Source organism: Phaseolus vulgaris, chromosome 4, assembly GCF_000499845.2.
Source record: "Phaseolus vulgaris cultivar G19833 chromosome 4, P. vulgaris v2.0, whole genome shotgun sequence".
NCBI classification, from domain to species: Eukaryota; Viridiplantae; Streptophyta; class Magnoliopsida; order Fabales; family Fabaceae; genus Phaseolus; species Phaseolus vulgaris.
The window spans coordinates 7,658,784-7,675,634 of NC_023756.2; the positions used below are offsets into that span (position 1 = coordinate 7,658,784).

Genomic DNA, 16,851 nt, shown 5'->3' on the forward strand with positions numbered 1-16,851 from the left:
AATTTTTTTTTATTAACAAAGAATTAAGTAAAATTAGGAGATACTTCAGGGTATCCCAACCCTTTACAGTCACCAGTAGCTAGTCTAAAAACATGATAAGAACCATGTTTTTTTATAATAACAAATCAAAAGTAAAATTGTTTTTTAAATGACATTTAATTAAAAGTAATTTTTTTTTTTTATGTTTTAAGTTGGAACGTATGCATTTCATTTCTTATAAAACTTATTTTTAAAGTAAAAAATATTAAATATAAGTTACTCTATTATAATAATAATAATAATAATAATAAAAATAATAATAATAATAATAATAATAAAAATAATAATAATAATAATAATAATAATAATAATAATAATATTTGTGCATTATTACACTTATAGAGAATTTTAGAGACTAAAAATAACTAATTGTTATATTGTTTAAATTAGATACTATTTAGAAACTAAATAAATTATTTATATCTAAATTAATTTTTATTATTGATAAATAATTTTTAAATTAGTATCAAATTAGCTAGTAAAATTTTAGTTTTCAACCTTAGAATGTATGGTAAATAAAACTTAATAGCTAATTAGATATAAAAAAAACTATTTATCAATAATAAAAATTAATTTAGATATTAATAATATTTTTAATATTTAAAATAATATCTAATTTAATTAATACAATAACTAATTATTTTTTAAATATTTTTATTTAATAATTTTATAATAATATCATCTGAAATAAAAAAATAAGAAACACTAACCAAATGAGGAAACAAATCTAGGTATCATGTGAAAGAAAACATAGAAGAGTAAATTCCACTGCTTTTAGAGTTTTACCTAACTTCCATATGCCCCCACTAAGATAAACAACAAAGTCACACACGACAGTCACATAACTCCCTATTCTTCATATTATTCTCTCTAATGCATCCACAAGAAAAGCTAGTTAGTCATGTACATTTATAGATACATATACATCCATAGCATTACTAAAATATATGCATATATTTACCAAGATTATTCTTGGTCTGAAAGTGTCGTAGCGACAACATAGTTTGCACACACTTCTTCACCTAATATAGCTTTAGTTCTACAAGACATAGATATCACAAAGCACACCACTTTTGAGTAGCACTTTGCATGTTTAATTCCCATACGTTTCTACTTTTCAGCCCCTCCCAACTCCCAAGAGAAGACTAACCCAAGAGTATCCCAATCCCATTTCCAAGTTTCTATCAACATCTTTCTTGTCTTCACTAAGACCATTAGAAAGGACAAATATCGTTCACGAACTATTTTAAATAAGGGCATACCTACAAACCCTTTTTCTTACCAAATTTTTAACATTTTCTTTAAACACTAGTAGCAGTAAACACTCTGACTGGAATAATACCTAACCAAACAGGTCCTTGAGTCTTCATCTCAATTCATAGAACTGGAGGTGGCGAGTTATGCAAAGGTGTGTGTATATATATATATAAAAGGATACATATAAATAAGGTCGAGTTTGCGTCTCTGATTTTTCCTTTTTTTTTTCTTTTTTCAGAGACCCAAACTCAGCGCAGCTTTCACGTCTAGCCTCCATGCAAACCCGCCAGAGTCCAATCTCCAAACATCGCACGGCACCATCTTCGTGCACTTCTCGTTCCGCCACGTGTACTGCAATCTCACCCCGCAGGTGAACGCCGGGTGAGAGTAGCACAGCCACGCAGCACTAGCGCTATCCTTCACCTTCAACCACACCACGATATCCTCGCTCGCCAACAGCCTCTTGTACGCCTCATTCACCCACCGCACCACCAAGCTTCCGTCGCACACAAACCCCGGACACGTGTCGCTCCCTAGCGTCCTCACCTTCTCCGCGTCCGTACAACCTAACCCTCCTCCATCCCCCATGCACGTGCTTATCACGCTCTCCACCGTCACCCACGACTCCGCCACCTTCTTCGCTGCAACAAGATCTGAACCCTTGCCTTCTTTTCCTTCCTCCGCCGGCGCACACGGCGCCTTCGGTTTCCGATTCTCCACGATCTGAATCTTCTCTACCGTTAGGTCAAGATCGACGTTCTTACACCACGAATCTCCGGCCGCCGAGTCTCCTCCCGGCGCCTCCTTCTCCGGCATCAACTGCAACGTCACAACCGCCACTTCCGACGACTGATCGATGTCGTTACCGTCACCGTTAACGCTACTACTACTATTCTTTCTCACGTATCCACTGTTCCTCCGAATCCTAACGTACTTCCTCTTCGGTCTCTTCCCGAGGACTGACACGTTGCTACTCTGGCTTACCTCTCCGCCTCCGCCGCAGGCGGCGGCGGCGGAGGAACTTCCGGCGACGGGCTTGGGTGCGATCGGGCGGAAGCGGAGCATTATTCTGTTGACGTGAGAAGCGGCGTTGGCGTCGGCACAGGCAGCCACGCTCCAGACATCTCCACCGTCCATCACGGTCACGGAGGGAGGCAACAACTGCGAGCGAAAGCGAGAGTTAGATCTTTGTTTCTCTCTCTCTCTCTTGGTTTCTCTCTCTAGCGATTCTTTTGGGTTCGGTGCTGAGAGATGGAGCGGAAACGATAATGATAACGGCAGCACGGTGGCTGGGTGAGCAAGCGCCACGTGTCTAGGTTAACAGGGGAACAGAAACTGAAGGTGATTGGAGCAAATTTAGTATGTTACTTATCTCTTTTCAAAAGGACAAATGCTACCTAGACCCTTAAATATATTAACCAATAATTTTAATTTAATTGTTTATAAAAAAAAATACACTATTATCTTACAAATATTACATATGAAACTTGTAATAATACACTATTTTTGTAATATTATTACATATGAAACTTGTATTATCCAAAAATAATGGAACTTGTATTTTGTATATTGAAAAAAAAATGTTATATTTTGAAAGAAAAGGTAATGTTAGAGTATTAGGATGTGTTTTATAAGATGTTTTAGGTTGTAGTAAAATTGAGAGTAAAGAGTAAAAAGAAAAGGGTGAATAAATGAGAGAGTGGAGAAAAGTGGCGTATCTGGCGTTGTGATTGGTCCCAGGGCGATGGGGAGGAGCCAATGAGGGAGGAGAGGGTGTGCAGCACTCCTGGAAAGAGAGGGGGGTACGTGGCCTCTTTGCAGGGAGCAGCACACCACAATATTCTCGTCTTGGATGTGCAAATCACTTTTCTGTCACATCACCACCACACGTGCACCCTTTCTATTTGCCAACAACAACCATTACTCACTCCCACTTTATCTTTTCCTTCAACTAACACACTCTTCTCCTATTTCAAATCAAACGCTACCAATGCAAAACCACAACACACAAATACACATTTTTAATTTACCTCACATATACTACCCAAACAAACCTCATCATGCCCTCTCTTTCTCACTAAATTTTGGATATCTTTAAAATTTTTTTAAAAATTCTCTTCTCTTTATTATAAATTTTTTACTATAAATATATTAATAAATAATGTAAATGTATAGATATTATTACAAATTTTATTATATATTTCTATTTCAATTATAAACACAAAAATATTAATTTGAAGCTTCATAATTTTATAATTTTGTAACAATAAGTTACATTATAGAAATAAAAACATTATTTATTAAGAAGTGTACTTTAAGTCTAACTCAACCCCATAAAACCGGCTCATGAGGTTGAGGTTTGCACCCACTTATATACAATGAAAGGCTCTAATCTCTAGTCGATGTTGGATCTCCAACATTATTTTAAAGTCTGGTTATAATCTTGTAACATTGTATTCTTCTTTAACTAAAAGATTAAAAAAAAATAGCATTTAGTGATCTATTTGAATTTATCTATAATTTATAAGAAGTCAATTTTTTTTGTTAATAAGTTATTTATTAAATTATAACAACAATTGAATATATTCTTTATTTAAAAATAAATTATATATATTAAAAGGTAAATTATTATTATATATATTGTTGGAGATCCACTATAGATTAGAGTCTTTCATTGTATATAAGTGGGTGCAAACCTCAATCCTATGAGTGGCACGATAGGCCCAACACAAACACTCGTTAAGATAGGCTCGAAATGGCTCTAATACCATATTACGTAGTGGACTTTAAGCCTAACTCAACCCCATAAAACCGGCTCATAAGGTTGAGGTTTGCACTCACTTATATACAATTAAAGGCTTTAATCTCTAGTCGATGTGAGATCTCCAACATATATAACCATTCTTTCTAAAAATAAAAATTATTTAATTATTTTGAAATATTTTTTTTATTATTTATTTATTAATAAATAAATACATAATTTTTTTAATTAAAAGATGAATAATCTAAATATTGTAAGAAATTGGGTGTTTTTTTTTTAAATTCAATTTTTTCTAAGTTTTTTAAAATTCAAAATTTAGTGCATTTCTATTTTTTAGTTATAAAATTATCATTTTATTTTAAGTTTTAAATATATTCATATACAAAAAGGAGAAAAAGATTAAAATTATTTTTACAATAAATTGAAAAGAATGTTATATATTTTTTTAAAAAAATACAATATTACATCATCATGAACTTATTGACATTTTAACTATACTAACACTATAAAGCGCATTAATAAGATGACATCACATATAAATCTACATAAAAAAAAAAAAACACATACAAAAATATCATAAATCAAACTAAACTTACATTCATAAACAAAAAAAAAATCCAAAAAAATCAAACAAAATGAAAATTAAGAAGTTGATACCTATTATTAAAAAAATTAAGAAAATAGAGTATTCAACCACTAAAAATCTAAAATATTATCAATTCCAAAGTTAGTAAAATTATCACAACAATTATTGTTTTTCCCATAAATCTAACCTTCAAGTCCATGCCATCACAACTTCTTTTAATGCACTTATTCATTTTTCTCAAACATTCAAGGAACAAACTAAGGAGAAGAACAAGTCTAGCACTCACATTCTAACCACACACACAAACAAACTACAATTGTCTATAATCACAAGCCCATGAGATCTCTATAGCCAAAATAGCACCTGTAAACTCTGCATGAAAGGACTTATTAACACCATGATAAGGGAAGAAATTGTCATTGTATTCACCACGACTTCCTCTAAAAATGTTGTCACAAGCAGCATGATCTGGACATCTTCCAACAACTTCATTAGTATTGATTATAATTCATTTAACATCATGCATCTTCCAAATGATTTGTAAAAGTCTAGTTTCTTTATGAAGTCTTGGTTAGATATAAAAAAACTTCAAATTTTTAAAGTCACTAATACCATTATTCCTACTTTTTCATAGAAGAAATACTTGATAATTGATGTACCGATGAATATTATGTATTGACCTTCAAACTTTGTTGAAACCTTCTATGATTTCTCATTCTCCACAACGTCTAAAGAATATAAAAGTAACAATTGCAAGACAAATTTTGTTCACAAGAGGACTACTTGCAGATTTAAGAAATTGCAAAATAACATTAGTAGGAAAAAATACCACACCTGAACAAACTTGTTGAAGTCACGACCCCTTACAAAAAGAACACATGAAGCATATAGTAATGTCTCTAAATTGAACATTCTTATTCGAGGGAATTATATTATGTAATAGCTTTTAGAAAACAAGAGTTTTAGCCGACAAAAATAAAGGCACCCAAATCAAACATTCCCAATCCGAGAAATTATGAGAATTGAGAAAGAAAGTTTTAGTCACTTTCTGACTAAGGATACCAAAATCATTCAAAGTTCAATTAAGTATATCAAGTAACTCAATGAGAATCAAGTTTTGAAGATTAAGGCCCGCTTCTCACAAGGCGATTTATCTCGTATCTATGATTTTTAAATGGAAGTTTCTTCACTCAATCAAGGTGACCTTTTTGTTACCAATTATTTCACTAAACTTAGGATTATTTTGGATGAGTTAGATAATTTTAGGCCTGATCATGTATGTTCTTGCAATGTGCCTTTTGTTACTGCTCAAAGAAAAAGAGAGGATCAGACAATGAAATTTTTATGTGACCTTAATGACCAATACAATAATATAAAAGCACATATTTTCCTCATGGAACTTGTCCCTGCTATTACTAAAATCTTTTCTCTTGTTGTCCAACAAGAATGTCAATTCAATAATAGTGTTCTTGTAGCTGATATCAAAAGTGCTACCCATGTTACTTCTATTAACCACACCAATACCATTTCCTATTCTTTTTGTAGAAAGTTGGGTCATAGTGAGAGTGTTTGTTTTAAGAAAAATGACTTTCCTAACCAAGACAACAAAGTCTCAAAATTTGGTATTAACAAAAAGGTTTGTACATACTGCAATAGAATTGGTTATACTATTGATGTTTGCTACAAGAAACATGGGTACCCCGTCGGGTATAGATCTCAGTATGGTAAGTTTTCTCAATCCAACAACATCTCCACTACCATACAAGAAGAAAATTCTGGTAATCAAGATCAAAACAAGCAGAATAACGGAGGAGATTTCCACATCACTCAACATCCATACCAAATCCTTTCAGACCTTCTGAAGAATGTCAACAACAGTCAAGTTCAAGTCAACCAAGTTGGTTCTCTCATGCTAATCATCGATATCAGAATTCGGGCGTCACATGTAATATCCAAAATCTCAAAAATTCCAATTTTAATGAATATACTTGGATTCTGGTGCCACTTATCATATTTTCTTTTCCTTGTCAAATTTTACATCATATAATCATATCAAACCTATAACTATTAAGCTTCGCAATGGAAATTCTATTATTACTTCTTGCTCTGACACAATTTTCTTTAATGAAAACTTTATTCTTGAAAATGTTTTGTATGTACCAGATTTTTCTTTCAATTTAATATCTATTTTTCAATTGACTGCATCCCTTAAATGTGAATTGAGTTTTTCTTTCACTGAGTGTCTGATACAGAATTCCAAAACCAAGGACAAGATTGGTAAAGTTGATCTTGTAGCTGGATTATATGTTTCTAATAAAACTGATAGTAGAATTTTGAGTTGTATTGCAAAACAGAACAACATTTGGCACCTCATAATGGGTCACCCCTTAGAAGAAAGGTTCAAAATTTTGTAAACCTATTATCCTAATATTCATATTGACAAGAACTATGTTTGTGATACACGTCACCAAGCAAAACTAAAGAAACTTTCTTTCTTTCTTTCTTAGTAATACTAAAATTGTTCAAGCTTTTGAATTACTGCATATTGACATTTGGGGCCCCTGTTTTGTTGTTTCCATGCTTGGTTATCAATTCTTTCTTATTATAGTTGATGATTTTATTAGATACACTTGGGTTTTTCCCATGCATAACAAATTTGAAGTCAAGACTAGTGTTGTTAATTTTATTGCTTATGCTAAAAACCATTTCTCTATTAAGGTTAAAACCATTTGTACTGATAATGGGATTAAATTTTCTATGCATGATTTTTTTGCATCAAAAGGTATTATCATAAAACCACTTGTATTGAAACACCTGAGCAAAATGGTATTGTTGAAAGAAAACATCAACACCTCTTAAATGTTACATGTGCCTTGTTTTTCAATCTCATCTTCCTGTTGTTTTTTTGTGCTTTGTTGTACAACATGCTACCTTCCTTATTAATTGTATGCCTACTCTGCTGCTTAATAATGATACTCCTTGTGAAAAACTACATAAAAGGCTTTGTGATATTTCTTCCCTTCGTGTTTTTGGGTGTCTTTGTTATTCTTCAAATATTCTTGCTCATAGAAGAAAACTGGACAGTCGTGTTGTTCCAGGTGTTTTCCTTGGTTTCAAACCAAATACAAAAGGTTTTTGGTTTGTAAATTTTAAAAACCATAATATAGATTTGTCAAGAAATGTTATTTTTTATGAAAACTTTTTTCCTTACCATTCAAATAATATTCAAAATAATGACTCAAACAGTCTTTCTTTACCTATTCCTGAACATTATGCCCAGACTCATGATGATATTCATATGCAAACTAAAAATATTGTTGATAATGTTTTTGATAATGTTCTTGAGATTGATACTAATATTGAGCAAAATGAGACTACTGTTGTTTCTCCTATAAGATTTACCTGCAGCACAAGACCCCCCATTTATGTCCAAGATTTTGATGTGCCAAACTTCAACAACAATGTTGTAAGTACCAAACATTCAATCCATTCCTTTTTAAATTACAATTATCCAATTTTTTCAAAAATACAATATATTCACATTATATATATCATATTTAAGAACAAATTTAAAAAATTACATAAAATAAAATTCAATCCTTATATTTGTGTTAATTACATTATATTCACAATATTTGTATTCATATAATTAATTTATTTCCAAAATATTATATCTTCTAAAACTTATCATTTAGTAAAATTTAAAATTAATAAATAATAATTTTAAATATTATATTTAATTTACTTTATGATTATTAAATAGTAATTGAAAATGAACATAATTTATTTTTTAATATATTTTTATATATAATTAAATTAAAAAATAAAGTATAGTGTTTAAATAATGATTTTTATATATCATGAGTGTGTTTAAATGAAATAAAGTAGGAAGACAACGTTTATACTCGTTAGTTTAGTGATATAGTGAAGTGTATTTGTAGGTTGTTAAAAAAATGAAAAAAGAACTTACACTTTCAAAAGCTTTTATCACTACAAAAAAAAGTGTATATTGTGGCGGTTATTTTCGTATAAACTGACGTTTATAACCGCCACAATATACGCTTGTGGCGGTTTTCCAAACCGCCATAGAACTGGCCGCCACAAAGTTTAATGTGGCGGTTTTACACTAACCGCTGCAACACCCGCCACTTTAAACATAGTGTAAGTAGTGGCGGTTTTTATATGTAAGTAGTGTCAGTTATAACTGTCGCAATTTACATTCATTGAAGAAGATTCTAGCGTCATAATATACGTAAGTAGTGGCGTTTTTAACTGACATGATTTTAATTCTGAATAAATAAAATTTAACCACCACTTTTTTATAATCTATTTTATACAATTATAAAATTTAATCACCACATTTTCATAATTAACTTTTATAATAACCATTATATTATAATTATCATAATACGAGTATTAAATATTTAATTTAATTTTTAATATTTCTAATAATTTATTCATTTCTGTTTTATAATTTAATTTCATAATATTATTTAATTTTATGTTATAATTAAAATTTATATTATAAATAAACTTCATAACACAATTTAATTTCATAATATAATTGAAACTTCATAATATAATTAAATCATAACAGAAATTAATTTCATAATATAATTAAACTTGATAAATATTAATAATTTAATAATAGAAACATATTCATAATAAAAAAAATTACTTCATTCATTCATTGAGAGAAAAAAGTTGATAATGTCAAAGTAATCAAGACTACAAGTAAATCAAAATGATAACATTAAATTGTCAAAATATCAATTGTTTCATATTTGAACATATTGCAAGTCCTAATTTGTCTGCTGCCTCCACTTGATCCTATAATATTTTGGTTTGGTAACATCACTTCCAACGTCTGGTGCCTAGAATTAATAAAAATATATTTAAAGTTAATTTTCAATTTAAAAAAAATAAATTAAAACAATACTATAATAAAGACAGATATGCAGGGAATTATATAGGCAGATGTGCAAGGAATTATACAGATGGATGAACTATATCAAATCTGAAAAAGTTAAGCACCATGATTGCTAGAAATGTAGCACTGTAAATACAAGGGAAACAATGATAGTCCACCCAAAAGTAAAGCTGAAACAAATTTGAGACTAAGACACATTTGAGAGGCAACAAAACTTACTAGGTTCATGCCATAAATTCCAAGGTAAGGATTTCAGCATATCAGCATCAGCATTGCCATAATTTGCATTATACCCTGGACCTGCAAAAGATTATTGGGAATGGAAGAAGAAACACCCGAAACTAAGTTACATAAAGATTATTTTTATGGTAAAAAAAATGCTAAAATCAGTCTAACAAAAATAATTATAAAACATGAGTTTGAAACATTGTCCACCTTCACAATTATAGTAATAAAACATGTGTACAGTGATATCACAAGGAAAAATATATATACTTAAATTATGAAGCGAAAAAGAAAGTAGAAAGAGGTTATGAAAATGATATATAAAATTGATGTATTCTGCATATAATCTTATAATCTTGTAAGATATACAAATCTTCCATATTGTATTTCATATATGCCATTTTTTTCTTACCGTACAAAAAAGAAATTTCCAATATAATATATTGTAGGTTCAACAATTTTATATCTAATGCATCAACCATTAGCAAAGAGTTTACATGGTGGTTCCTAAGTTTCCTACAAGATATCCAAAGATGATATTACTAACTCCTTTGGCAACAACATTTTGGAAGACCCCTATAAAGAAGTGACAAAATTAACAATTACAATCTCTAAAAATGAGGAACACTACCTGTAACATAACCACAACTGTTTAAAATTCAATTAAACACAATAAAGTAAAAACTTGTCAAAGCCTTTGTAACAACTTCTTTGTCTACAGTTGTTGGAAGAAGCCTATAAAATTTACATGCAGTGATATCTTATTTCAATAGCAATAGTCACTCTAACAACTTCAAGAGAACATAAATAAATATAAATACCCAAGAGTGACAAAGTCCTTAACCAATGCATCAAAATCACGGTTTACAAGATGTAAACAAGCTTCCATGAATTCATCACGTAATTCTTATTTGAACTCACCTGTCATACCAAAATCTAGTGTAGAAGAAACGAAAAGAATGCATAATTGAATCAAAGAAATGATCAATTGATTCCAAGAGTTTAACTTATTGTTATCATTAAATTCTTGAAACAAGACATTTGTTTAAACATTAACCAAAAAGCCAAAGGATTTGAAATATTAAATATTAAACTTCAATTACCCAAATGATATATCATAGCAGGAGATCGTTAAGAAAGGCGTTGGTGAATGGTAATTTGATGGCTCCATAAGCTATCAGGAACAATGTTATCCAAATTGGAAGCATCCATTGAACCATAAACTGACAGATTATTTTCTTGCAACAGAAGAAGAGAAGAATGACGTTCAGATTATTAGCGTTAAATTAGAAATTAGATTGGAGTTGGTGAAAGGAGAAGGTACTGGAAGAAGTGATTTCGGCATCGCCATTAGCGACAACCCACTCTCCCGTCTCCGTCATCTTCTGCACTCTTCCTTCTATGGCTTGTCCTAGGAACAAGTCCATCACCTTTCACATATCGGAACCTCTGTTCATCAAAATCAATTACGTTTTCAAGAGCAAGTCAAACACTATTTGGCTAAGATTGAGAGAAGAGAGGAACCTACGGTAGAAGAAGGGGTTCAATGTCTCTGCAGCTTCTAACGCTGACTATGTGTTGCATCTGCATAACAGAGGGTTTTAGAGGCTCATTCGGAACCTTGTTTCTGCGTGGAAAATGCTTGATTGGAACAAAATCTAAATCTGAATCGGTGGTTTGGGGAAAGTTCTCACTCCCAATTATGGGTTTGGTTACATTGCACATGCAAATTGGAACAAACAATTCAACCCTAAACTCAACACTTCACACCAAAAAATGAAATTTGAGATTTCAATTTCCTTTCACAAAAAATTGAATTGGTTTACTCACCAGTAAGAATGAGATTGTGTGCCTCTCCCGCAGCCAAATCAACCACCTTACATGACAAGTTGTCAGACTTCAGAGGTTTCAAGGCATCTTCCATTACTTCCGATGACAACTCGCAAAGCTCAAAAACTGGATGAACGCGGTGAGAAGGCACGCGGTGAGAACGGTTGTGGTGAGAACGCTTCACTGAGAAAAGGAAATACGAAATGGAGAAGGTTCAGAGAGCAAAGTGACACTAAGGGTAAGCTAAAAAATTTCAAAGAGTGAAAAGTTAAATACGAAAAAAAACATTGGCTACGGAGGGAATGAAAGGCGGGAGAAAACGAATGAAAATAATGGTGGTTTTATGCCACATTTTGAAGAAAAATTATGACATTTATGAAACTGTCGTATTATACATTTAATTGTGGTGGTTTTTAATAACCGTCATATTATAACTGTCACTATATACAAGTTTTTTTGTAGTGTATGTTGGAAACATCACTAACCACTAATGGTCATACATGAAATCAAAAATAGAATAACTAAATTGAATGTTGTTTGCAACAAAGGAAACTAACGAAAAAAAGTGTTGGAGCATGTATACAATTACATCAACAACTGTATGTTACAACACTTTGTACAACAATTTTAGTCTTTGTACAACAATTTTAGTCTTTAATATCGATCCTTCATTATTCATTTTGTATTAGTATAAATGATCAGTTTAAAATTTAAGATTTTATTGATAATAATAATAATAATGACGTTATATTGACAAGATAAAATAAAAACCTTTAATATCTAAATCCTATCTAACTTTTAATTTTTATTAACTTTTTTTTTTATGATTTGGTTTTTATTTAGTTTGTACGAGATAAGTAGTTGCTATGTTAATTTGTTTGGGCTTATATATTACGAAGTGGACTTTAAGCCCAACTCAACCCCATAAAACTGGCTCAATGGGGTGGGGTTTGCACCCACTTATATACAATGAAAGACTCTAATCTCTAGTCGATGTGGGATCTCCAACACACCCCCCTCACGCCGAGACTGCCAACTCGTGCGTGGGACTATATATTATGGGTGGTTCGATAGCGGGTGACACGATAGGTCCAACACAAACACTCGCTAGGATAGGCTCGAAAGGGCTCTGATACCATATTACAAAATAGAATAGAGATGAACAAAAGAGAACAGAGATGAACAAAAGAGTAAACTGAAGACAAAGGATATGAGAATGAATATCTCTTCTTTCTTGTTATTCAAATCAAAACAAATGGTCTGAATATATACAAGTAGTACACTCATTCTAGGTTTAACTAAAGAGGAAAAGAATCAATAATTAAATAATAGAATCATAACACACAAGACAAAATAAAGGTTATTCACCTCTATAAAGAGAAACAACTGATAATTAGAAAAGACACCAAATTATTCTCCTTTATAAAGAGAAACAACTGATAATTAGAAAAGACACCCAATTAATATTAGGATCCTTCTATAACTCTGGTATCGGTATCCTTTAATACCCCGCCACAAGCTGGGGAGCAAATATTGATGAGATCCAGCTTGGAACAAATATTCTTAAAAGATTGAGGACTTAAAGCTTTGGTATAAATATCAGCCAGTTGCTCTGTGGTGTAAATGGGAAGCAAATGGATGAGACCCTTCTTTAATTTTTCCCGGACCACGTGACAATCTATTTCTATATGTTTTGTACGCTCGTGAAACACTGGATTTGCTGCAATGTATCTTGCTGAATCATTGTCACAGTATAAAAGAGATGGTTGCTCAAAAGGAACTTTGAAATCTTGAAGAAGATAAGTTAGCCATTGAATTTCACATGTAACAGTGGCCATTGCCCTGTATTCAGCTTCACAAGAACTCTTTGATACTGTTCCTTGCTTCTTTGACTTCCAAGATATGAGAGAATTTCCAAGATACACACTAAAACCAGTCACAGATTGTCTTGAATCACTACAGGTGCCCCAATCACTATCACAAAAGGCTTTCAGATGAACAGAGGTAGTGGAAGAGAAAAATAGATCAAGACTTGGAGCCCCTTTGATATATCTGAGAATTCTAATTGTTGCATTATAGTGAGCAATTGTAGGCTTAGCAAGAAATTGAGAAAGTTGTTGCACAGAAAATGTTATGTCAGGTCGAGTATTAGTGAGATACATAAGTCTTCCAATCAATCTTCTGTAGGCTTGAATATCTGTGAAAGGAACACTTCCAGTAGAAGAAAATTTCTCATGATTATCAATAGGAGTGGGTGCAGGTTTGCAGGCTAAAAGACCTGCATCTGTTAATAATTCCAATGCATATTTCCTTTGATTTACCATTATTCCTGTCTTACTTCTTGCTACTTCTAGACCAAGAAAATATCTTAAATTCCCAAGATCTTTAATCTTGAATGTCTGATTCAAGGCTTGTTTGATTCGAGCAATCTCTTCTTTATCATTTCCTGTCAATATTATATCATCCACATATACCAATAAGGCTGTAAAAGATCCTTCAGAAGAATTAATGAACAAGGAATGATCATTCATAGATTGAGTATATCCCATAGAAAGCAAAAATGATGACAGTTTGGCAAACCATTCTCTGCTAGCTTGCTTAAGACCATATAAAGCCTTTTTTAGTTTACAAACTTTTCCTGGTGGAATAGAAGTCAATCCAGGAGGAACAACCATGTATACATCTTCTTTCAAATCTCCATGTAAAAAGGCATTATTTATGTCTAATTGTTTCAATTCCCAATTATAAATAGAAGCTAAAGAAAGAAGCAACCTTATGGTGGTCATCTTTGCTACTGGAGAGAAAGTATCAAGGTAGTCAATGCCTTCTGTTTGTGTATATCCCTTTGCCACTAACCTTGCTTTATACCTTTCAATTGTCCCATCAGCCTTATATTTTATTTTGAATACCCATTTGCAACCTATGGCAGCTTTGTTCTTAGGCAGAAGAGCAATCTCCCAAGTTTGATTTGACTCTAAAGCAGATATCTCACATTGTATAGCTTTTCTCCAACAGTCATGTTTCACAACTTCAAAATAAGTGTTTGGCTCAACATGTGAAGAAAGAGACATAACAAAAGATTTGTAAGAAGGTGATAAATTGCTATAAGACAAAACAGAATTCAAAGGGTATTTAACTCTTGAAGATGTACTAGAAACGTTAAGATTACAATGATAATCCTTTAAATACTCAGGTGAAATTTTTATTCTTGTGCTCATTCGGACAGATGGATCTGATTCAAAACTTTGTTTTATATCATGATTTTCATTGAGGTTTTGGTCTATATGGGAACAATCTACGTCTGAAACCTCAATTTGTGACTCACAATTATTATCACTGTTATTTTCAACATTATCACAAGGTGTATTTTCACAAGGTGCAAGAATGACTTGTGATGGCTGACTTAAGATAGATTGATCTTCAGCAAACAAAATTTGATCATCAATATCAGGACTGTTAGTTTCATTACTAGTATCTTGAACCCTTTGGTATGGAAAAACATGTTCATAAAAGACAACATCCCTAGACACAAAAATTTCTCTTGATTGAATATTCAACAAAATATATCCTTTTGTCCACCTTGGACAACCAATAAAAACACATTTTGATGCTCTTGGATCAAATTTTCTTCTATTTGTTGACAAAATGCTAGCATAACATAAAGAACCAAACACCTTTAATCCATTAAAATCTGCATCAGTTTTGAAAAGCATTTCATGAGGGGAAGAATAGTTTAAAACAGGTGTGAGAAGCATGTTTATAATACGCGCAGCATGTATAACAGAATATGACCAATAAATTTTGGGTAAATGAGATTGTATCATAAGAGCTCTTGCTACATCTAATAAATGACCATGTTTCCTTTCAACTATACTATTTTGTTGTGGAGTATTGACACATGATGTTTGATGTATTATTCCTTTACTAACAAAAAAATTAGTCATGACAAACTCAGTTCCATTATCACTTTTTATTATTTTTATTGTTGTCTCAAACTGTGTTTGAACAAAAATAACAAAATGTTCTAAAACCTTAACAACTTCAGATTTTTGTTTCAAAAGAAAAATCCATGTGTACCTCGAATAGTCATCAACTATGGTCAAGAAATATTTATGGCCATGAATTAATGGTATTGAGTATGGTCCCCAAATATCTACATGAATCAAATCAAAACATTTTTCCGATTTAGATGTACTAATAGGAAAAAGAAAGTCTTTTTTGCTTTGCAAAATGACAAACATCACAAACAAAAGATTTGTTATATTTAACAAAAGGAAATTTATTCTTGAGAACATCAATACATTTATTTGAAATATGACCTAATCGAAAATGCCAAAGGGTTTCTAGATCACTAGCACTGACATTAACAGTATTGATGATGTGTGTAGATTCAAAGGGTTTAATTTGAAATTTCTGGTAAGATGGGATCCTGAGTATATAAAGTATATCTTGCATCTTAGCAGAACCAATTATTTTCAAGGAGTTTTTGTCTTGAATGTGACAACCATTAGAATCAAAGGTAAGAACACAAGATAGTCTATCAACCAATTTTGTTACTGAAAGAAGATTAAAAGTGAAGCAAGGAATATACAAAACATTGTCTATGACATGATTTTGATTGAGAAAAACACTTCCAGAATAATTGGCAATGACTTGATTTTCATTTGGTAATTTGACATAAATAGGATCAATTTGACGATACGAAGTGAAGTAAGTTAAGGATGAACAAATGTGATCAGTAGCACCACTATCAATAATCCAAGAACTAGAAGAAGAAATAGAATTATTACCAGTTTGTGTTGTCATGTTGGAAGGAATAACAGAGACTTGACTAGAAACATTGTCACTGGATTTGACCTATTGTAAAAGAGCTAACAATGTTTGATACTGCTCAGGAGTAAAACCAATTTGTTGAGACTCCACTTCTGACTTTGAACCTTCATGATTCTGCTCATTATTGTTAAAATTTGTATTGTGAAAGGCTACATGACTTTGATGATGGTTCTGATTTTTAAATTTGAAATAAGGTGGAAAACCATGCTTTTTATAGCATGTATCAATGGTATGCCTTGTCTTTCCACAATAACTGCAAATTTTGGAAGTATATCCTCTTCCGTATCCACCACCCATGCCATAGATCATAGCATTGTTATTATAACCTCCTTTGCTAGTAGTAATCATTGTCTTGGATTGATCACCAAAAACTTGTCTCTCTTGTTGTGT

At 31.8% G+C, this 16,851-nt stretch overlaps 1 protein-coding gene and 2 long non-coding RNA genes across 3 annotated transcripts; all 3 read right to left on the reverse strand.

Annotated features, from left to right (window-relative positions):
* Window positions 1-974: 974 nt before the first annotated feature.
* LOC137837134 (uncharacterized) lies at window positions 975-3,338 on the reverse strand. The gene has a single exon (XM_068646006.1). It carries the CDS (start codon window positions 2,431-2,433, stop codon window positions 1,531-1,533), a length of 903 nt encoding a protein of 300 aa, XP_068502107.1. The 5' UTR covers window positions 2,434-3,338; the 3' UTR covers window positions 975-1,530.
* Window positions 3,339-9,305: 5,967 nt separating this feature from the next.
* Window positions 9,306-11,942, reverse strand: LOC137836409 (uncharacterized). Its single transcript, XR_011085257.1, has 3 exons — window positions 11,629-11,942; window positions 9,793-9,873; window positions 9,306-9,517 (listed from the first exon to the last, which is right to left on the reverse strand). It is a non-coding gene; the product is annotated as an uncharacterized lncRNA (long non-coding RNA).
* Window positions 10,902-11,618, reverse strand: LOC137837135 (uncharacterized). The gene is made up of 3 exons (XR_011085369.1): window positions 11,327-11,618; window positions 11,123-11,247; window positions 10,902-11,036 (listed from the first exon to the last, which is right to left on the reverse strand). It is a non-coding gene; the product is annotated as an uncharacterized lncRNA (long non-coding RNA).
* Window positions 11,943-16,851: the final 4,909 nt, after the last annotated feature.

Excerpts from the sequence above, each read along its gene's own strand:
- LOC137837134 (XM_068646006.1), bottom strand. The coding sequence starts at position 2,433 with ATGGACGGTGGAGATGTCTGGAGCGTGGCTGCCTGTGCCGACGCCAAC.